This window comes from Thalassophryne amazonica, chromosome 18 (assembly GCF_902500255.1).
Source record: "Thalassophryne amazonica chromosome 18, fThaAma1.1, whole genome shotgun sequence".
In the NCBI taxonomy this organism is placed as follows: domain Eukaryota; kingdom Metazoa; phylum Chordata; class Actinopteri; order Batrachoidiformes; family Batrachoididae; genus Thalassophryne; species Thalassophryne amazonica.
Window position 1 is genome coordinate 31,486,319 of NC_047120.1, and position 24,223 is coordinate 31,510,541.

At 41.3% G+C, this 24,223-nt stretch overlaps 2 protein-coding genes across 2 annotated transcripts in view; one reads left to right on the forward strand and one right to left on the reverse strand.

Moving 5' to 3' along the window:
- Positions 1 to 5,416, forward strand: part of LOC117530562 (proteasome activator complex subunit 4B-like) — a 140,318-nt gene extending 134,902 nt beyond the window's left edge. Inside the window, exon 48 of the mRNA XM_034193454.1 lies at positions 5,072 to 5,416. Coding sequence (XP_034049345.1) covers positions 5,072 to 5,208 — 137 coding nt within the window. The 3' untranslated portion in view covers positions 5,209 to 5,416. The remainder of the gene's footprint in view (positions 1 to 5,071) is intronic.
- A 4,527-nt stretch (positions 5,417 to 9,943) lies between these two features.
- Positions 9,944 to 19,039, reverse strand: chac2 (ChaC, cation transport regulator homolog 2 (E. coli)). The gene is made up of 3 exons (XM_034194443.1): positions 18,774 to 19,039; positions 18,618 to 18,653; positions 9,944 to 10,651 (listed from the first exon to the last, which is right to left on the reverse strand). The coding sequence occupies exons 1-3, from the start codon at positions 18,906 to 18,908 to the stop codon at positions 10,274 to 10,276; spliced, it is 549 nt and encodes a 182-aa protein (XP_034050334.1). The 5' UTR covers positions 18,909 to 19,039; the 3' UTR covers positions 9,944 to 10,273.
- Between the last annotated feature and the right edge of the window lie 5,184 nt (positions 19,040 to 24,223).

The following is a 24,223-nucleotide window of genomic DNA, read 5'->3' on the forward strand; positions in this document are numbered from 1 at the left end:
AAAAAATCTCCTTTAACAGTGGAATATCCGGATAAAATGCTGAAACCGACTTCTTCTGAAACTTCTCTGTTCTCTCACGACGTCCTGGATCAATAGAGCCTGAAATGTGGAGGTTTTCAGCTTGAACAGGCTGATGACGCCGCCTGAGAGCGCTGCACGACGTCTCGCTCCGTGGGAAGTCCTTAAAGCGACAGAATCACCTCAAAATCTCTCATCAGCCGTTAAAATTTTCACTGAAAACCATCTTAATTTTTCGAACCGTGTCCACTTCGATGTGTCTCACAGGTTTAGAAAAAATTTTGATCAAACAACGCGCCAGTCTCTCAGCAACTTCTCAGACAAAGGAATTCCGACGAGGGGCTGGACGACTCCTCCCACAAGGAGTGCTCACAGGCGAATGACGTCACCGACAGGCGTGGAAAAACTCACGCATGCGCACGAGGGTTCAAGCATGTCTGACGTAAAAACATATGAATGAAATTCATATAGTTTTTGAAAAAAATGAAAAGGACCGTAACTTTATTGACAGCCCTCGTATATATATACCCCAGTGTTGGGGAAAGTAACTTTGGAAAGTTACTTCATTAGTTAGTCTATACTGTTATATTTTACAGTTACTTCTTACATTTACTTCATTAGCAGCTGCGGACACCTTGTCGGCAGCTGCTGAATGTAATTAATAAAGTTACTCATAATCTAATTTGGTTATTTTAAGATTTAGTACTCAGAAAAGTAACTATTAGTTACTTTGCTGATTAGTTACTTTTCTGATTGCTCAATTTTACGAGTAACCAAGTTAGATTACTCGTTACCTTATTAGTTACATTACTTATTAGTTGCAAGTTTTCTGCAGATTCTAATAAAGTAATTGCATAAAGCTACTAATGAAGTAACTGCATAAAGCACCTGTATAAAGCAACTAAAAAAGTAACTAAAAAAGTAACTTGTCAAAGTTACTTTCCACAACACCGATACACACACACACACACACACACACACACACACACACACACACACAGAGTATGCTGAGGGAATACAATTTCATTGTCCATTTGAGGAGAAAATTGTGTCATTGGCCTTACGTCAGGCATAAAGACAATGCAAGACACAATGTAATCCGTAGTGCATAATGTGAATAAATACATTACACTGGGGGAACCACCAGTGATGATAATTTAGTGCCTCTCTTATCGTGAAGTGAAAAAGATAAATAAAATAAAATGGAATACAGTAAAAAAAAAAAGAAAATAATAATCATAACTAAAGCACTGCACCCGTAGAGTGCAAACCTCCACCAATGCTAGTTTCCAATTCCACCCATTTTTACCTTGAAACAAAAATTCAAGATCAAAGTCCTGTTAGAAGTCACTTTTTACAAGCTAAAATATAATACAAAATATAAATCAAAAGGGCTTTTCAATCAAATCAAAATCAAATATCCACTAAATCTACAATACAGATCAGATGCAGATCGAACTTAGTCTATTCATTCAGAGGGCCAGTTTGCACCTCATTGTCACAAATGAGAGTGATTGAAGCACTTTTGATTGACATATAATTTAAAATCTTCACCAAATGGGCTTTTCAATATTAAATTCAAATGTCCATAAAATCCACAATCCGGATCAGATGCAGATCAAACTTTGTGAGGCGATAGTGAGTGCCAGTCTGCGCCTCACTATAATGTAAAATATACATTAAATGGGGTTGTCAATGTAATATTTAAATGGCCACAAGATCTGTAATCCAGATCTGCTCTAGATCAAACTTTGTCAGTCGATAAAGGATACCATCCTACATAACACTCTCAAATTTTGAAAGGAATTGATTGATTGATTGAATTCTTTGACAGAGTTATGAATTTTTTCAATGTTAAATGATAGGGATTTTTCCAATATTCCAAGATTTTTCCTGACTTTGGCTTTTAACTTATGACCTTGAAAATTGAATTAGTTCTTGCCTATCAGGATATGAATCCTCTGTAAAAATTTCATAACGATATATGAAAAAATGTGGCTAACCAGGCTGTTCACCGGCAGACAGACAAACCCAAACAAACAGGGGTGAAAACATAACCTCTGCCCAACTTTGTTGGTGGAGGTAAAAATAACTAATTACAAGTACACAAATGACCCAGTCTGCTACAAATGCTACTGTGTCAAGTAATCCTTTGGCCAGTAACTATACCCGCTTATCCTGTTGAAGGTTGCTGAGCTAACCAATCCAAGCACCTGCTATGCAAAAGGGAGGTTCCATCCAGGACAGACAGATGGGGACCAGCACACTGCAATGAAAATTTTCCATTTAGAAATGACACAAACAAGAAACTCTTTTTTCCCCAATGAGAACTAGCTGTCATAAGGGATGTATTGTGATTCTTACTTGGATGGACTGGATGTTGGGTAGGATTGTAGAAAGCAGTGGCAAACATGCCTTGATTTCGTGGATGATGCTGTGATCTTTGTGGAATCAATGGATGCCCTGATTGCAGCACATAACGAGTTGAAGCACAGTGTCTGGGTTTGAGATTATCCTGGATCAATACTAAGATCCAGGTTTTCAGTGACTTCCTGGACTCTGCCATCAGAAGTGGATCTGTATGCAGTGAAAGTGTTGAACTTGGGCAGACATTCACTTATCTTGTGACATTAATGTCTCTGGTTCCTCGGCCTTTGAAATAGAGACACGCCAAGGACATATCTATGGAGTCATGAGATTGGTGGATAGAAGTGTTTGGCGATGCAGATATTTTTGCAGGAGAAAAAAAGGCTTCAAGGTCCTGGTGACTCCTGCCTGTCTCACTGTATGGCTGTGAGACTTAACCGGTGACTTAAGGCAACGATTAGAAATCTTTGGTGCAAGGTCTCATCAAAGGATCACCACTGGAATGTCTTTCTGTCAAATGGACAGTTACTTACAGAGACTCAGATGAGGAGTATCACTTCCATCAGCTACACCATTTTGGCCATGTGGCACATTCCTTTGGGCACTATCCAACAAGCAGGTTAGGGTTAGTGGCTTAAGAAGGCCAAAGGGAAGTCCAAATGTCACCTGGCTGCAGCAGATAGATGGTTGTTTTTGAGTGGTGGGGAAAGATCAGTTATCTGCCTTGGTGGTTGTCACCCAGGACTCAAGGTGGCTCCATGGTGTAGTACCAGCACAAGCTCTAAGACCTGACCAGAAATAACAGGTTATGTGCAACATAAATCATACTCAGATCTGCAGTCAGTTGTGTTTGCTGGAACAGAAGCATGTTCCTTTTAATAATGTAATCCGACAACTATAATGTAAAATGAATGCAGTCACTGTATAAGTCATGACTACATGCTTCGTCAGTGCAATCATCTGCTTAACGCCCTGTTTGTGGCTACTTGTTGCGCCATACTTTTCATCCCAGGCTGCTTTCACTTTAAATAATTTCTGTCATGGTTTAATTTTTATGTGATATTTTAGCACTAAACAACTGGAGCACTCAGAAGTTGAAAACCTTCGCAGGCCTGCTTCCTTAATGGCTGGAGTTGGAAATGAATCACTTGATTTAGATCTTTATATGGAGGTTAGTTTATTTTTTAACTGGAGGTTGAATCCTGAATATCGTCCCCTGCTTTTTAGGAGTCGCACTAACTGTGATTAACAGAAGCTTCTAGCTGTGTGACAAAAGCACTTTCAGTTTCAGTCAGAGGGAAATGTTTGCATAAGGGATTTATCACATTTGGCGACAATCAGGCAATTAGGGATGAATTTATTTAGTCCACAAGCCAGAAGGCAGTTTTGACCCAATCGGTACCACTTAAGGTGGCTAAACAACTCTTACAATCCAGCCTCAGTGTACCATGACCTCCACAAAAATGTATGATAGCCATCCCAGGGTGGCAGGTATAGTGTGGTTGGGGGTCAATGAAGGATTACATGGGGTCAAAATAGAATAAAAAAAAAAGTCCAATCATATTATTTGTCTGATCATAAATATTCCAACAAGGTATAGTTTGGACTATCTATGACTGAATTCTATGGAATTATGGTGTAAAAACAGCACAAATTGGGACAAAGGTCCATTTCAGTTTGTACAAGGGTCAAAAGTTAAAGTTGCTCCAGTTTGGTAAAAACTAATGCAAATTATTGGTTGAACAAATAGGATTAATAAATGGAATAGTTTTGGCTGTGCTGAATGGTTGGTCTCCAAAGTAAAGGCCAAACAAGGTGGAGGTCCCTTGGATTCTATATGATATGTGACCAACGTCAGACAGCCTGTAACGTGATAACTAGGCATGACACATGGTGCAAACTATTTCTTTTCAGAACCCTATTATCTAAACCAATAATTTGCATCATGATTCACCAAATTGGAGCAATTTCAATTTTTGACACTTGCACAAACTGGAATTGACCTTTGTTTTTACCCCATAACTCCACAACATTCATTCATAGATAGTCCAAACTATACCTTTTTGTAATCTTTATGATCAGACAATGTGGTATAGTTTTCAATATGATTGATGCATTTTTAAATTTTGACCCTCTTGTACTCCTTCATTGACACTACCTGGCTACAGCTGCCACCTGGGGATGACATCACACACAGCCTATGGTACACTGAGGCTGGATTGTAAACATTGTCTGGCCATCTCAAGTGGTACCAACAACCTGCTTGGCTCATGAACAAATTGCACTCAAAGATTTTTTTTTTTTTTTTTTTAAACAAAGTATGATCCAGTAAAGTTGAACTTTTGGCCCTAAAGACAATAGGCTTCTTGAGGTCACTATACCTAACACACATACCAACTTTGGTGACCAGTAGGGAGTTAAAAAACAAGCTATTGTGCTTGCATTTCTCCAAAGTACACTTCAATAACCTTGACCTTTTGACCCCAAAACCAATAGGCTTCAGGCCAGTACAACTGAAATAATCTCACTCACAAGTGAAATGTCACATTACTGTCTGAGTGACTTCCTGCACATCGTGACGTCCAGCTATCTGCGTTGTTGTGAAAAGCACAATGCTTAAATGGATCTTTTCATTCACAGAAGAGTTTCATATTTCAGTGGTGATTATTCAGTTTTTCTTTGTCCAAGATGACCGTGAAGAAGACACTGTCGGAGTTCAGGCGTACTCACCATGACAACTGGCAGGAGCATCGGCAGTGCTTCACCGACGACCAGCTGCTGGTGCTCACAGATCTGCTGGTGTCGCCCTGTTACTATGCCTAAACCGTTGCCTTTTCCACCCTCACCACAAACTGACAGGTCGCTGCTACTAATGATGTCGCCTCACTGATGCTCTGTTGTCCACCAGTTGACTGTTCAGCCTGGTGCAGAGCTCCATCTCTGGAACCTCACGCACCGTGTCGGCCTTCAAGTCAGTTTGAAATATTTAATTTACTTGCACTATTTGTTTAAAGTGATGAGGATTTTACGTTGGGCAACATGGTGGCTTAGTGGTTAGGACTGTTGAATCACTAATAGCCCAATTTCATAGCCTTAAGGGTGTGCATATCATGAATGCTTGGTCTTGTTGGATTTGTGAGAATCTACTGAATCTACTGGTACCTTGTTTCCCATGTAACAATAAGAATTATACTCAAAACCTGGATTAATCTTTTTAAGTCACATACCACTACTATTATTCTGAACACTACTGTATATATATATATATATATATATATATATATAATATAAATTTTCAAAAATCTCAACAAAAAAACCCTTTTTTTCCACACTGTCATTATGGGGTATTGCGTGCAGAATTTTGAGGGGGAAAAATAATCCATTTTGGAATAAGGCTGCAACATAAAATGTGGAAAAAGTAAAGCACTGTAAATACTTTCTGGATGCCCTGCATGTCCTTCTTGTATGGTGTATTAACATTTTCCGTGCTATCCCAACTTTTTCTTATTTCAGATGGTACATGATTTTCTTGAAGAAAACCACCAAAAAATGTCGCCACTTAAAAAAAAAAAGATGTGATTTCAGAGGTGAAAATGGTAACATTTTACTTTACATTCGTTTATAAATATCATTTAGCAGCTTTTATAATTTGTCAAAGTCTGACATTGAATGCTTGCAAAATGAACACCCATCAGACTGTGTAGCCAATATACTTTTATGTACAACATAACACCAACAAAGTGGTATTTCTTGGGGGAAAAAAAAATCCATTGTATGTGCAAACCAATGAGGAAATGTTTGCTGTTTTAAAGCGTCATTTTTAAAAACAATGTAGTTTGGCTGACAGGGGAACACAGAGGAATACAGAGGACTGGATAGATGATCAGTTGTGGCAAATCGCTGCAGTTCATCTTCATAGGTCGAGGTGGGAAGCAGGCTTTTGTCCTCAGACACCTCCTCATGGAGGACTTTTCTCCTAATGCCAAATGTTCTGCTGTGCAGCTGCTCAACAACCAGTAAATGCACCGAAGTGGTTCCAAAGGCTGAGTCCCAGTGTATTTTACCAAACACAGGATCGCAGTCTGAGCTGTCAGCGTGTTTATTCTGCATGTAGCAGAGTTTTTGTTTGTTTTTGATGCAGTTGTTGACTTTGACATCTTCACTGTGCTGAAACAGCTGCTGACAGACTGAAGACGATGCTGCAGCAACACCTGCAGATGCTCAGAACGAGAAGCCTGTTCTCTGTCTAAACTCGTGCACCGACAGGGGGCAGTTCATCTCCCTCCGGCCATAAGGCCAGATGGGACACACAGAAATACTCTGTGCATGCATCTGTGCAAAAGCCGCACTTTCATGTACACATAAAACTTGAATTTCTGATTTTCACTCAATTTGAACTAGACATCCAATCCAATCCAGTTTATTTATAGAGCACATTTAAAAAACAAAGTTGACCAAAGCGCTGTACAATGACATAAATCAATCAATCAATCAATCAATCGATTGGCAACAATAAAAGTTTTTAAAAACAATAAAATCATCAACCCTCTAGTCAAAAGCCAAAGAAAGCAAGTATGTTTCAAGACGAGATTTAAAAACTAGAGGTGACTCCGCCTGCCTGATACAGAGAGGCAGGTCATTCCACAATCTGGGACCAACAACAGAAAAAGCTCTATCACCTCTACGTTTGAGCTTTGTCTGAGGAACTACAAGCAAAGCTTGATCTTGTGACCTAAGAGAACGTGATGAGGAATAAGACACGAGCAGGTCAGACAGATACCGTGGAGCAAGATCATTAAGACATTTAAAAACAAACAAAATTTTAAAATCAATACAATAGCGAACAGGCAGCCAGTGAAGGGAAAAAAGAATGGGCGAAACATGGTCATACCTCCGGGATCCAGTCAAAAGACGGGCTGCAGCATTCTGGACCAGCTGCAGCCGTGCAAGTGAGGCCTGGCTAATACCAGCGTACAGTGCATTACAATAATCCAGCCAAGTCATAAAAGCATGGATTAAAATCTCCAAGTGATGCCTTGAAAGTGAGGACTTAATCTTAGCTAGCTGCCTCAGATGAAAGAAACTTGCCTTCACAACAGCATTGATTTGTTTATCAAACTTAAAATCTTTATCCATTCTCACACCAAGGTTGCAAACCGTAGATTTAATACATTGTGTCAATGGTCCAAGGTTTATTGAACCACAACTACCTGATTTACTTGGCCCGACCAGAAGAACTTCAGTTTTCTTTTCATTAAAGAGCAGGAAGTTTGCAGACATCCAGTCTTTAATGTTCTCAATGCACTCCAGAAGATGAATGGCACCAAAAGCATTCTCACGCTTTAGGGGCACATAGATTTGACTGTCATCAGCATAAAGGTGAAATAACACCCCAAATCTATGAAAAACTGATCCCAGCGGAAGCAAATACAATGAAAAAAGAAGTGGCCCAAGAATGGACCCTTGTGGTACACCACATGACAGAGGAGCTGTGGAGGAAACAAAATCTCCAAGTCTTACACACAAACTCCTATTCGTTAAGTAGGATCTGAACCATTCTATAGCATAGCCCTGAATGCCGACCACATTCTTAAGGCGATCCAGGAGGATCTCATGATCCACTGTGTCGAACGCAGCGGTCAGATCCAACAACACCAAAACAACAGTGTGACCAGAATCAGTGGACACCAACATGTCATTAAAAACCCTCATCAAAGCTGACTCAGTACTATGAAAATTCTTAAAACCAGATTGAAAGACCTCAGGGATCTTATGCTCATCTAAAAAAGCTTTCGACTGATTAAAAACAATTTTCTCCAACACCTTTGACAAAAATGGTAATTTAGAAATAGGGCAAAAGTTGGATAGATCACTAGGATCAAGACCAGACTTCTTTATCAAGGGTTGAACAACTGCATGCTTCAGGCAAGCAGGCACTACCCCATTTATCAAACTTCCATTGACGCAGTGTAGGACAGAGGAAGCCATTGTGGGAAACGCGTCTTTAAACAGACGTGGAAGAACATGATCATTGGGTGAGCCAGCAGGCTTCATCTGACACAATACTTTTTCTAAACAGGAGACTGTCACAGGCTCAAACTGATACAACACGGCTTTACAAGTGACAGAATCAAACACATCAACAGATGGAGGGCTAATAAGGGCCCTAGTTGACACAACCTTGTTGATGAAAAAATTTAAAAAGTTTTCACACGCCACAGGTGAGGCTTCAATGCTCTCAGGCTGGGGAACATTAAGAGCCATATTCACCATGTTAAAAAGAACACAAGGGTTGTGTCTATTAGCTGTAACCATATCAGCAAAATAAAGAGCCTTAGCAGATTTTACACATTTTTGATAGCTGGACCAACAGTCCTTTAACATTTTAAAGGAACTTTGCAGCTTATCCTTTTTCCATTTTCGCTCAGCTCTCCTGCACTCGCGTCTTGCAGCACGAGTAGATTCATTTAGCCAGGGCTCAGATCTGGGTCTGGGGCGTCTCATTTTAAATGGCGCCACACGATCAAGAATAGACTCACAGGTAGAGTCAAAGCATAAGAAAAACTGTTCAACATCACAATCAAAGTAAGAATGGTCCCTAACCAATGGAGAATCGTTAAAAGCCACAGAGAACTGGGCAGCAGTAGTTGAATTAATTACACGACAGCGGCGTGCAGGAGTGCACGGTTTGACAGTGTTGCATAAATAAGGCACGTTAAAAAGAACTGGCGCATGGTCAGAAAACACAGCATCACAGACTTCTAAATTACACACGGAAATACCATAAGTTAAAACAAGGTCCAGTGTATGTCCATGTATACTTGTGTGGGTCCAGAAACACACTGCACAAAGTTAAAAGAGTCAATAAGCTCCAAAAAGTCTTTGGCCATAGGATTATCAGCACAACATACATGAACATTAAAATCACCCACAATCAAAATACGATCAAACTGAGGCACGATTTCGGCCAAGAAGTTAGAAAAGTCATTTATAAAGTCTTTGTTGTATTTAGGTGGCCTTTAAACAACGGCACACAACACGGGAGGCTCAGCAGTCAGAACAAATGCGTTTAGCTCAAAGCTTGATGCTGTAAATGTTGAAGCAAACTGTTTACACTTAAAACTTTCTCTGTAAACAGTTGCTACACCACCTCCACGACCCAGAGCTCTCGGCGTAGAAAAGTAGACATGCAAAATGAGTGCATGTCAGACCCTCTAAGAAGCTCCCACTCTGCTGAACAGAGGACTGATTCTTGTTTCCAGTATAATGAACAAAATTGATCACCTAATTTAAACTGGACACCCCAATTTTTAGCCAGTTAGCCTGCAAGTGTTTCCTTTTTTCATCAGTACTGTACCAATTAAATTCTGTCCCAACTGAAAACATGAAACACAACTTCTAAAAATAGAGATCAGGCTGGAAAAAAGTTCTTTAAGGACAAAAAATTAATACAAAAACATTAATTTTATGTGTAGGATGCCTCTTTGGCACACCTTGACATTGCAGTGGACACACACACACACACACACACACAGTAACTTTCCTTCTGATGGATTTATTCTGTTGACTTCTGTTTGCAACAAGTTTATCCAAAGCACATTTTGTGATTATTCAATGTGTAGTCTGGATGCCACTTACAGTTTTCTATTGTCAAGCAGTTTTTGCTACATGTCATATAAATGTGATGATTTTAGTCTTGTTGTGGAGTAAAAGTGTAATTTTGTTGATTTATCCAATGCAGGCAGGGATAAAAAGCAGGAATAGCTTATAGGCAAGTGAGGAACATTTGCATCTTAACCCCTGAGATGCTTCAACATATCCAGCATGTCATCACCACAAATTAAGTCTGATTATTTCATAAGATAATGACTCAATCCGTATAAGTGTCTCAATGTTTTTCCACATTCTGCATTCTTTCCCTCACTAAGGATTCCAGAGAAAACAGGTGCGTGTCAGAGTCCTCAGGCAGAATTGTCCTCACAGCGTCAGCCAGCTGAAACAGGTACTCTCTGTTCTGTCCGCTTGGACCAGCGGAGCTGATGATCTGGTTGGCTATCTCCTCCAGAGGGGCGGGCCCAAGATAGTTTGGATTGTCCTCAGAGCCAATGTAGAGCAGCGTCTCACTGGGCAGAGGAGCAGACGGCGGACGGGGATAAAAGGTCACCGTCATCACCTTGTAGCCACCTTTTTCCCGGTAGTCCAGGTAGCGCTTCACCTCCTGTTCACGGCCCATCGGCAGCTTGTAAGCAACGCCCCAAACGCATCCCTGTCAAGCGAGAGTGGAGGGAGAAAACAGGTGGTTGACATCTATAGGAAAGATTAATGCAACTTTAGTTTTTACCCGAGGCTAAAATATGACCATCGGGTATTGCGAAGGCTTTGCATCCGTCCATCTGTGCTCAGCATAGTCCAGTCCTGTTACTATTATTATGACTCATGTTTTTAAGTGGTAAATGTTCATTTTGATGCAGTCACGGTAAAAGGAGCTGCTTTCCACTGTGCAAAAAGTTAGTGCGCATGCACATTGTGCAAGTGGTGCACGCTGCTCCGTTACAGAACAGTCTCGCGTCAAGACAGACACTCAAAGTAAAATAAAAATAAAGCCTACCAGCTCCACTGAGAAGAAGAAGAAAAAACCCTGACCAGTCATCCACTTGTGATGTCCAAAGTCCGCTCCACCACAAAAACACCATCATGGAGACATTCCCCGTGCACGCTCACAGTGGGGTTAAAACTGTGTCCTGCGACACAAACCAGAAGATCCAGACCAGACCAGAAGATCCTGGGTTCAAATCCCCACCTGACTGGAAAATCACTAAGGGCCCTTGGGCAAGGTCTTTAATCCCCTATTGTTCCCGGTGTGTAGTGAGCGCCTTGTATGGCAGCACCCTGACATCGGGGTGAATGTGAGGCATAATTGTAAAGCGCTTTGAGCATCTGATGCAGATAGAAAAACGCTATATAAACGCAGTCCATTTACCATTTACAAACAGCAGCATCACTGCATGTTAGAATCCAAAATCCGACACTCTGAAAAAATTAAGAATTTTGGGGTGAAGTGTGTCGCCTCCCATCTTTCTGCAGCTTCTGTAAATGTGAACCTTTACTTCCGAATGGAAGCTCAGAAGCTTCGTTTTCGGACGAAGCAGTCTTCGTTTCACTGTCTGTCAGCCAGCGGGATGTTTCTGCTTTTCCTTAAATGTGCATGTAAAATGCACAAAGTAAAATGCAGAGTAATAAGATGTTTTCCAGAAATGCACCTGCTGACGCGGGGAGGAAAGCTGGACCTTTTGTTTTTCTATTTTCATTTTATTTTTTGATAATATAGAGGGGTGTGAAGAACAAGGTGAGATTTTCACACTTTGAAGTGAATGCCCTCTGGAATGTCCCACATTTTAAATTGTCTTTCTGTAAATTCTTTTTTTTGTTTCAAAGTTTATTGCACTTTTGTAACATACAGCGTATCAATGAAACACAAACATTTTAGATAAATTTAACTAATCAACAATTCAGCACAGAATCAGACCAGAAACAGAACTAAAAGATTTTCATTTTTTGTCTTTGGGCTTCAGGACAAGGTTGGATAGGACCCCGAGTGGAAGCATTGCGCGCGGTGATAGTTCCCAACAGCACCGCTATACTAAAAATTTCTAATCAGAACATCAAACAGTTTGTCAAAACAATGCTACTTACAGCTTTTTATATAGGAATAAAATGATTATTGTGCAGACTTAAGTTTAGCCTTTTGGCCTCCACAATATTTTCTGTTTCTCATTTGGCCCTTTGCAAAAAAATAATTGCCCACCCCTGCTCTAATTGGTTTACTTCATTTTACTTGTGTTATCAGTGTTTTATCTTACGCTGGAATAACTGACTATTTTGTGACTATCAGAAGGTTCACCATAACACATTCTCAAACACATTCCATCAAAACAAAACCCTGGAATCTTATTAAAGAAAGTTTGCTGCACGACTGCTTTAGGTTTATCAAGGTGTACCTAATAATGTGGCAAGTGAGTGTCCATGTCATGACACTTTTACTGAAATGAACATTACACATTGAACACCTTGGCGGTAAAACCAATTTTGATAGAAGAAATAATTAATTTGATGCTATTCTTCATATCGCATATCAACAAAAAACAACCCAGTAAATGACCAGGATTTGTTGTTGACAGCCAAACCTCTTGTCACTTTCACGCACTGAACGGTTTTGCGTTGCAGCACCTGGCAACTACGTTTTATTTCTGTGAGTCTACAAGAAAGCTTTTTTTGGGGGGGGGGGGGGGGGGGGGGGGGGGGGGGTGGAAGAAAGCAACCGTGACAACTCATTTCCACATGGAGTATGGTTCGTGTCCATAATATACTCGATGCACCTCCTAGTGATCAAAGAAATGTGTTTCTTTACGGAGACCAAAGCAGCAATTTGAGGCTGTTTTTTTATCCGTTTTTCATCATACAGTTGTGTGGAATACGCACAAGTAACATACAGACAAAAACAAGCTGTGCCTCTTACTGCTGCAAAAACCAACAATCAAAATGTGTTAAAGTTGCTAAATTACTTTTTACTTCTCCAGCTGCTCTTTGAATGTCAACATTCAAGTAACTGAAACAAAGGAGTGAGCTTGTTAGCTTTTCAAAGCTTTGTCAGCTTTCCAAAGCTAGCTTTCTTTCACACCACGTACAATGGTCTCTCCAAAACCCACCGCAGAAGTTCAACTTTTTCAAAGTGTCGAAGCAAATACCAGCACAAAAGCCCAAGAGACAAACAAAACGATGGCGGGTGACAACAGTGGTCAGCTCTGTTTGTAATCTCACCACGAAAACCGTGGCGTGGACTCTGGAGTTTAAAACAATTACCACCGACTGGCGTCAGCGATGTATATGCCTATCTGCTTACTGACTGTGGTTGGACAAAAGAAAGAATCAAGAAACATAAAACAAGGTGATCGTGCTTCTGGATGGCTCATGTCTGGCATGTCAAACTTGTATGAAAGCATATGAAGCTTTGCGAAACCCAAGGCAGAGTGTCACACAGCGGCATGACATTCTATGTGGTTTCCATGTACCACTTCAGGAGAAGTAAAATCAGTGTGATGCTCTTGTGTTGCAAGGAATGTATTTATTAGTTTGTTCAGTCTGGTTTACACTTATTTGATGCATTTTTAATGTTCACTCTAAACACTATGCGAGTGACTACAAATCTTGGCAAAATAAGGGAGTAAGAATAGTGTGACTCCTATGTTGATTCACAGGAGACTATATGTGATATGTGTAATTACACACTTATGCTAAATATAAATGAAATTGGTCAACTGGTTCTAGAGGTATCACGCTAACAATGGTAGCAATGACAATAACTTGAATATGTGACTGTGTCCTTGAAATTGACCCCAAAATCACTGAAATCCACTGGTCTCACCCAAGTACACCCTTATGCTAAGTTCAAATTAAATTGGTCAAGTGTTTCTTGAGGTATTGTGCTAACAAGGGTGGCAATGACGGTATCTTGAATATCGGACTGTGACCTTGAAACTGAACCCAAGGTCACCGTAATCGACTGGTATCAGGCAATCGCCCAAGTACACCCTTATGCTAAATTGTGCTAACAAGCGAAAACGGATGGGCATGGTGATTGTTATACCAATCCCCCCCGGGGAAACTTTGGCTACTGTGTCGGAGTGAACAGTAAAAACACTAATTTTTGCAGTTCAAAATTGGTGGGGTTTTTTGTGGACTTTGACGGTGAAAACGTTGAAATGGTGAACAGGTGTGTTTTGGGAGGTTCCATGAACACTGGTCGTGGTGTTCATTAGTTAGACAGTTTTCCCACAGATGAGATTTCGAGGGAGAAATTGAAGTGGGTTTTTGTCTTGTTTTTTTAAAGGCGCCTCCAAGGACAGACTGCAGAAATTAAGCCACCAGTTTCAAAAAACTGTTGATCCTTTACATTTGTGTCACCAGGAGAGCTCTAACAAAGCATATTGCCTCTCCCAAAAGTGTGGAACTGGCCACGACTGTGGTTTGTGCCACTGTGGCACCATGCTAAGCTAAATTGCTACGTGTGGCACCGATGAGTCGTGGAGGAATGCCGCACATTTGTTCGTAAGTGTGAACACAGAGAGTGGGAGAGAAAGTGACGGGTGTCATCTGTAATGGCTGTTGGACTTTTTTAACAGGAGAGGCCGCAGCAGTTTAAGAGACGTGGACCGTTTACCGTGGAAGGACAGATGATGCAGCCAGACAGCTGAACAATAATTCCACATGGCTCTGTGCGTGAACACACCAGGAGTAAAATCAGCAATGCGCATTTCAAAGTATGTATTTATGTAATTAGTACTGCATTGTGATTATTCAATCTTATTGAGACATACGTCTTTTTTTTCTTCTGTACTCACTGTGGGTTACAAAGTGGTGGACAGAGGCATATGTTGATCACAAAATACAAGAATTTCACTCAAAAGCCAAATTAAAGCCATAGTACACTTGCAGACAAAAAACAACCCGAACTGACTGCGTGTGCTGACGTGAAGTAAACACGAGGCGGACTGTAACTGTGACCTTCAGGTAGCTAAAAGTCGGTTCCAAATGTTACGTAATGATTCTCGATTAAAAATGGCTGTGAATCTGTTGTGCATTATTAAGATGCACTCTGGCTTATTTTTAATCAGCTCAATCACAACCTACATACAACCCCTGGCAAAAATTATGGAATCACCGGCCTCGGAGGATGTTCATTCAGTTGTTTAATTTTGTAGAAAAAAAGCAGATCACACACGACACAAAACTAAAGTCATTTCAAATGGCAACTTTCTGGCTTTAAGAAACACTATAAGAAATCAAGAAAAAAAAGATTGTGGCAGTCAGTAACGGTTACTTTTTTAGACCAAGCAGAGGAAAAAAATATGGAATCACTCAATTCTGAGGAAAAAATTATGGAATCACCTTGTAAATTTTCATTCCCAAAACTAACCCCTGCATCATATCAGATCTGCTCGTTAGTCTGCATCTAAAAAGGAGTGATCACACCTTGGAGAGCTGTTGCACCAAGTGGACTGACATGAATCGTGGCTCCAACATGAGAGATGTCAATTGAAACAAAGGAGAGGATTATCAAACTCTTAAAAGAGAGTAAATCATCATGCAATGTTGCAAAAGATGTTGGTTGTTCACAGTCAGCTGTGTCTAAACTCAGGACCAAATACAAAAAACATGGGAAGGTTGTTAAAGGCAAACATACTGGTAGACCAAGGAAGACATCAAAGTGTCAAGACAGAAAACTTAAAGCAATATGTCTCAAAAATCCAAAAATGCACAACAAAACAAATGAGGAACGAATGGGAGGAAACTGGAGTCAACGTCTATGACTGAACTGTAAGAAACCGCCTAAAGGAAATGGGATTTACATACAGAAAAGCTAAACGAAAGCCATCATTAACACCTAAACAGAATAAACAAGGTTACAATGGGCTAAGGAAAAGCAATTGTGGACTGTGGATGACTGGATGAAAGTGATATTCAGTGATGAATCTCAAATCTGCATTGGGCAAGGTGATGATGCTGGAACTTTTGTTTGGTGCCTTTCCAATGACATTTATAAAGATGACTGCCTGAAGAGAACATGTAAATTTCCACAGTCATTGATGATATGGGGCTGCATGTCAGGTAAAGGCACTGGGGAGATGGCTGTCATTACATCATCAATAAATGCACAAGTTTATGTTGATATTTTGGACAATTGAAAGGATGTTTGGGGATGATGAAATCATTTTTCAAGATGATAATGCATCTTGCCATAGAGCAAAAACTGCAAAAACATTCCTTGCAAAAAGACACATAGGATCAATGTCATGGCATAGGGTCAATGTCAACGAGCAGATCTGATTTGATGCAGGTTTTAGTTTGGGGGATGGAAATTTACAGGGTGATTCCATAATTTATTCCTCAGAATTGAGTGATTCCATATTTTTTTCCTCTGCTTGATCTAAAAAAGCAACCGTTACTGACTGCCACAATTTTTTTTCCTGATTTCTTATAGTGTTTCTTAAAGCCAGAAAGTTGCCATTTGAAATGACTTTAGTTTTGTGTCATGTCTGTGATCTGCTTTTTTCCACAAAATTAAACAACTGAATGAACATCCTCCGAGGCTGGTGATTCCATAATTTTTGCCAGGGGTTGTAAGTTATACCCACACAAGTTAAAGAGGTGGAAGAAATTATTTATAAGTGGATATAGAATTTTGAAAGTGGCTATTTACGGCACTCATAACCCAAAATCTTGGAGCTATGCTCACAGGAGCAGCCATAATTGATGCTCTGTGACTCTGTGTTCGTTGCTAACTTCTCGTTAATATAGTAATAAGTATCCCCGCCTGTCATGCGAGGATCTGGGTTTCGATTCTCTGACGGAGACTTTTTTTTTAACTCCCTTCATATCAACCAACATTTCTTGTGTCAGTTATTCTTTCGGATTTGGACGTCATGTGACTGCAGGAATAACAACACATACAACCCCTGGCAAAAATTATGGAATCACCGGCCTCGGAGGATGTTCATTCAGTTGTTTAATTTTGTAGAAAAAAAGCAGATCACAGACATGACACAAAACTAAAGTCATTTCAAATGGCAACTTTCTGGCTTTAAGAAACACTATAAGAAATCAAGAAAAAAAGATTGTGGCAGTCAGTAACGGTTACTTTTTTAGACCAAGCAGAGGAAAAAAATATGGAATCACTCAATTCTGAGGAAAAAATTATGGAATCACCCTGTAAATTTTCATCCCCAAAACTAACACCTGCATCAAATCAGATCTGCTCGTTAGTCTGCATCTAAAAAGGAGTGAACACACCTTGGAGAGCTGTTGCACCAAGTGGATTGACATGAATCATGGCTCCAACACGACAGATGTCAATTGAAACAAAGGAGAGGAGTATCAAACTCTTAAAAGAGAGTAAATCGTCACGCAATGTTGCAAAAGATGTTGGTTGTTCACAGTCAGCTGTGTCTAAACTCTGGACCAAATACAAACAACATGGGAAGGTTGTTAAAGGCAAACATACTGGTAGACCAAGGAAGACATCAAAGCGTCAAGACAGAAAACTTAAAGCAATATGTCTCAAAAATCGAAAAATGTACAACAAAACAAATGAGGAACGAATGGGAGGAAACTGGAGTCAACGTCTGTGACCGAACTGTAAGAAACCGCCTAAAGGAAATGGGATTTACATACAGAAAAGCTAAACGAAAGGCATCATTAACACCTAAACAGAAAAAAACAAGGTTACAATGGGCTAAGGAAAAGCAATTGTGGACTGTGGATGACTGGATGAAAAGTCATATTCAGTGATGAATCTCAAATCTGCATTGGGCAAGGTGATGATGCTGGAACTTTTGTTTGGTGCCTTTCCAATGACATTTATAAAGATGACTGCCTGAAGAGAACATGTAAATTTCCACAGTCATTGATGATATGGGGCTGCATGTCAGGTAAAGGCACTGGGGAGATGGCTGTCATTACATCATCAATAAATGCACAAGTTTATGTTGATATTTTGGACAATTGAAAGGATGTTTGGGGATGATGAAATCATTTTTCAAGATGATAATGCATCTTGCCATAGAGCAAAAACTGCAAAAACATTCCTTGCAAAAAGACACATAGGGTCAAAGTCATGGCATAGGGTCAATGTCAATGAGCAGATCTGATTTGATGCAGGTGTTAATTTTGGGGATGAAAATTTACAGGGTGATTCCATAATTTTTTCCTCAGAATTGAGTGATTCCATATTTTTTTTCCTCTGCTTGGTCTAAAAAAGTAACCGTTACTGACTGCCACAATCTTTTTTTCTTGATTTCTTATAGTGTTTCTTAAAGCCAGAAAGTTGCCATTTGAAATGACTTTAGTTTTGTGTCATGTCTGTGATCTGCTTTTTTTCTACAAAATTAAACAACTGAATGAACATCCTCTGAGGCCGGTGATTCCATAATTTCTGCCAGGGGTTGTACTTAAGGTTACCTGAACAATATCCACAGATGGAGTGAGATATGCCCTTTAAACCACACCCACTCCTAATTTCCTTTAAATTCACCAACCCTTCAGCTAGGTGGCAGTGTTCCACAGGTGCACACAGCTTTCCCCCTACTTATATATATATATATATATATATATATATATATATATATATATATAAAATTATTATTATTATTTAGTATTATTAGTTATTTTTAGCTCACCTCTGGATCCTCTACAAGTGTGACAACACGACCAGGCTGGAAAAACAAGAACAGGTTTTAAAATAAATCAAAGCACAGATACGTTGATGTATCTTTTAAAAGAGTCTCCGCTGTTGTGTTTGTCAGTTTTCGTTAGCGTCTGTAAACCGGACTCACCTTCCCCGGTACTCCCCGGTGGTCGGTGCTGCCCTGCCAGAACCGACGGCTGAAGCCTTTTATGAAACCGACCCGCTTTTCCTCGTAAGGAAAATCCACCTTCCATATCAGAGAGCCGTAACCGAACACCCACATAACGGGACAAGGGGGGAAACATGTACACGGCTGAACCAGCGGCACCGCGAGTTACAAAGTCGACCTGTTCGTTTACTCAAATTGACTTTACCGTCAATATTGACCTGACGTACTGTCGTAAAGCTTCCTTCAAGACCGTCGATGGCGTCCGCCATCCTTCCGTTCAACTTTCAAAATTCAAGGCATAGCGCGAACTTGTACATTTAAAAAAAACAAAAAGCAGAAAATTACGCTTTTTAAATAAGGTTGTGTCATTCTTAGTTTTATATTTTTAACATGACATAATTTTACCTGTAAATATATCAAGGGTTTTATGAATTTCTGCTTTTATTTTGAAGGTAAGACGTAGAGCGTGTAAGCAGAAAGGAAATTTGTCAAAACCTTATTTTGAAATTATTGCTATTATTTCATTGAAATAGTGTTTATGTTAAAACACCTAGTTTGTTTAAATTGATTTTAATTTGATTTTTTAATAATTTAGTATAAGGTCATTGAGATTTAGCATCAACTATGAAACTACAAAAAAACACAGTGATGCTACTTGCTCAGATCAGTGTGGGGTATAATTACCACTGTTAATTTGTTTAAAAACAATTGTCAAACTGAACTAAATTTTACTTGCATTTCAAAACAAAAGAACACCATTTGGGTGTACTAATGAGGTCGTTTTTGCCAAGCAGCAACCTCCAGTGCTGAAAAATGAAGCCAGTATGGAAGTGCCAAAAGTTGCAGTTCCTTGAGTGGTCAGTTGAGGCTGGCTCCAAAAGTCAATCCCATAGACTATATATATATATATATATATATATATATATATATATATATATATATATATATATATATATATATATATATATATATATATATATATATATATATATATGGAGGAAGAATTGTCTTGTTGGTGGAAGGTTACTTTATCCCTAAAGAAGAGAGTTCAGTAGGGATCAAGCAATTTCGGACAGTTTCACTCCTCAGTGTTGAGGGTAAGATATTTCTTGGGATTTTGGCGAGGAGGTTGACAACCTTCATGTTGGACAATGATTAAATGGATACTTCAGTCCAGATGGGTGGGGTCCCAGGGGTATCAGGGTGCCTTGAGCATACCAGCATAATTACTAAAATCACAGAAGATGCGAAGAGGAACCATGGGGACCTGGCAGTCCTGTGGTTAGACCTTACAAATGCCTATGGGACAATACCCCACAAGCTAGTGGAGTTGGTGTTGAAAACCTACCATGTCCCAGAGCGATTCCAGAATCTCTTGCAGCGATATTTTGATAACTTCAGGATGTGGTTCACCTGCAGGGACTTTACCACCGATTGGCAGAGGCTCGAAGTGGGAATTATCAGGGGATGCACAATCTCTGTGATTTTGTTCTCAGCAGCGATGAATCTCCTTGTTAAGTCAGCAGGAAAATTGTGCCAGGGGGCTAAGCTGGCAAACGGCATCCAGCAGGTACCTGTAAGAGCATTCATGGATGACCTTACCATCACGGCAAAGTCAGTACCAGAAGGAAGATGGATCTTGGAGGACCTGGTCGAGCTCATTGATTGGGCACGGATGGAGTTCAAACCTGGAAAATCAAGGAGCCTGGTACTGAGGAAAGGATGTGTCCAGGACCACTTCCGCTTTAAGATCAAGGACACAGTTATCCCTACACTTAAGGAAAGACCGATGAAGAGCTTAGGGAAATGGTATAGGGCGGACTTCAATGACAAACAGAGTGTGAAAGAGATGTTTAGCCAAACAAAGACTTGGATGACATCCCTGGAGAAGAGCGGTTTACCTGGCAAGTATAAGGCCTGGGGGTACCAGTACGGGGTACTCCCTAGGTTGCTGTGGTTACTGCTTGTTATTGGAATACTGGTCTCCTCTGTTGAGGTACTGGAGAGATCAATCTCCACCTCTCTAAGGAGATGGTTAGGTGTACCAAAAAGCTTTAGCTCCATTGGATTGTACAGCACAGGTAGCAAGTTGCAGCTGCCTGTAACATTGGTTGTAGAGGAGTTTAAAGTGACAAAGATATGGCAGGCCATGATGTTGCGAGGTAGCAAGGATGAGAGAGTGCGGCAGGCAGATATTACCATCAGGACGGGTCGCAAGTGGTCAGCCAGTAGAGCACTCACAGAGGTGGAGAACCGGCTGTACCAGGCGTACATCGTGGGGACAGTAGCTAGGGGCAGGCTTGGACTGGGTTGTTCAACTAGGACAAGCTGGGAAAAAGCAAATCCAAATGAATGACGATACATGGTGCAGAGAGAGATCCGTAAGGTCGAGGAGGAGACCCGGCATGTAAAGGCCATAGCCATGAAAAAGCAAGGCAGCTGGACAAGATGGGAAGGAGTACAAGAGAGGGGTTTGACTTGGCGGGACATCTGGAGTATGGAAGCATACCGGATAAAGTTTCTTCTGTGCTTGGTTTATGATGTTCTGCCGACCCCATCAAACCTCTACATATGGGGTTTGGTGGAGAGTCCCAACTGCAAGCTCTGTGGGAAGCCAGCCAACCTGGAGCATGTCCTCTCATCTTGCCAATCAAGCTTGGCCAATGGAAAATTCCGGTGGCGTCATGATAAGATTCTGTCGCAGTTGGCAGATGGGGTTGAGCAGGCAAGGAAAAAGGCAAAAGACCTTTCCAGCAGGCTCTGCTTTATCAATTTTGTCAGGTCAGGCGAGGCAGCTGCCGCAGGACATAGGAACAGAGGCATTTTGGCCTCAGCAAAGGACTGGGAGATGCAGGCAGACCTGAGGAAGCAGCTCAAATTCCCAGAGGAGATAGCCCACACTAGCCTTAGACCAGATATGGTCCTCTGGTCTAGGAGCACTAAACAGGTAGTACTCATAGAGCTGACCGTACCCTGGGAAGAGAGGATTGAAGAGGCACATGAGCGCAAGAAGGGGAAATATCAAGGCCTGATACATGACTGCCAGCAAAACGGGTGGAAGGCCTGGAACCTTCCAGTAGAGGTTGGCTGTAGGGGTTTTGCTGGGCAGTCACTTTGGAGGATGCTGGGGCAGTTGGGAGTTGAGGGGGTGGCTAGGAGGCGCTTGGTGGGCAACATCACTAGGCAGGCAGAGGCAGCATCCAGATGGATTTGGATTCATAGGGATGTGAGGTGGTGGAGCCAGGCTGTGGAGGGATCAGTGATGGAGAGTTGAGTGGCGGTCAGCGGGAGTGGATTCAGGACGCTGGATTTGCTGTCAGGCCCTCCCGATGTGTCATGGGCTTAATTTGACGAAACATCAGAAGAGGGGAGGGTGCCCATCTGGTGACCTGCGGTGGCCACTCAGCTCCTGCCATGTGCTGGTGCCTGAAAAGATGGAAGGTGAGGAGAGAGCGATGCTACTGGCCCACAGATGGTGCAGGGCAGAGTACCTGTAAAGGTGGGTCAGTTGTGATCAGACTTTTTTATTTTTTGCAAAAACCTGATGGATTTGAATCACATGTGCTTGCATGAGCAAACCTTGAACCTTCACGCGCATGCGTGAACTTTTTTACGCCTGTCGATTGCATAATTTTCTGGTAAGCAGTCTTTGTGTGAGGACATGTGTAGTGCGCTCGGCAGATTTTCATTTCAAGGAAAAAGACGGAATGACTGGACCAGCGCCGCATCAAATTTTGCCAGAAACTGGGCGACAGCCAGGTGGAAACCATTCGGAAGATTCACATGGCTTTCGGTGACAATGCTTTGGGCATCACACAGATTAAGGAGTGGTACAACCGGTTTAAAGACGTCCGCCCAACGGTGGAGAGCGAGCCGCGCTCCGGTCAGCCATCAACATGCTGAAATGAGCAGATCATTTCCAAAGTGAACGCTGTGGTGATGCAGGACCGTCGTGTGACTCAAGCCCGGCGCCAGAAAAAAAATATTAAGGGGGCGATGAGTTTATCACAGGGGGCGGGGTCCCCCCCCCCCCCCCCCCAAAAAAAAAGCACCCCGGAGGGGACGTGCCTCTGAGCATGTGTAATGAATTGGGTGCGCTCCTGGAAAGCTTATGTATTTAGGCTACACCATTGTAAGAGACTGACTGACTAAGATTAAAGAGTGATGACAATATATATTTTTAATTATTATTTGAACGTATAGACCCTCGGTCAAGTGATATCCTGCATACCACAAAACCAAACCAACAAGTGATCTGAGAAACGACACGAGACAGTAGATTAACCCCACATACAGCCCTCCATCACAAGCGCAAACACAGCGCAACTGGGCATGTGTGCCACTCCATGGCACAGAGCCCAACTACGCATGCAGTCACAAAGTTCTTCTGAAAAACTGGAACGATCTGCATTCGGTTGGATGAATATGGGTGTGTGTGTGGAAACAATTCACCTCGCTCACAACGTGACACAACTTAATGATGCACTGTTATGCGCAATAGCGCGCAACAACACAGAACATTATTCTTGACCGTGCATAATGGTTCCTGATAATTCTCCAGCAACACGTGACATTAATCGTAACGTGTGGTAACAGGTTGCAGCAGTTCCTGAGGACACCTGACACCTCTGCCCCAAATCATCACATTCGTGATCAGCAGCCAAGAATGTGTACTTCATTGCATTCGTGACTTGTCGTCTTTATGTGTAAACGCAGCATTAACACCCTCCCCAAGTGAGTTGTGCTGCATGATCTGCCTTTTGCTTGGTGGACTTGATGAATCCCAGGAACTCCAGTTCTGACACTTCTTGAATAAATTGAGCATGCTTTAGTTCGTCCATCTTGCCATAATCGCTGGACTCAGGATCCTTGCCCTCTGCCGCACTGACAAGCGCAACCCTCAACCTATCAAATCGCTTGAACACAGACACACGCCATATCCGTTTGTTTTAAAAATTAATTACTTTAGTTAATTACTTTGGTTTATTTGTTAAATATGTGATATTATTGAATAACTAATATTTTACTATATTTTCCAGTATTTTTTTTTCTTTCTTTTTTCTTTTTATTTTTTGATAACTCTCACATCCGAGGGGCCAGGGTTGACGATGTGAGGGGGCGTCGCCCCCAAACACCCCTCGTGGCACCAGGTCTGGTGTGACTGTCCGAGAAATTGCGGAAGATGTGGCCATGAAAAGAGTGGCGGTGAAATTCATGCTGCAGCAAAAGCGCCTCCGTGTTGAAGTCTCACAGGACATGCTGTGACATGCCCACCTCTTCCACAATTTCTCGGATAGTCACACAACTGAAAAGTCACAGAAAGCCGTCTGAATCTTCTGAATGGTTCATTTAAAATGGTTCATTCATTTAAAAACCTGGCTGTCGCCCAGTTTCTGGCAAAATTTGATGCGGCGCTGCTCCAGTCGTTC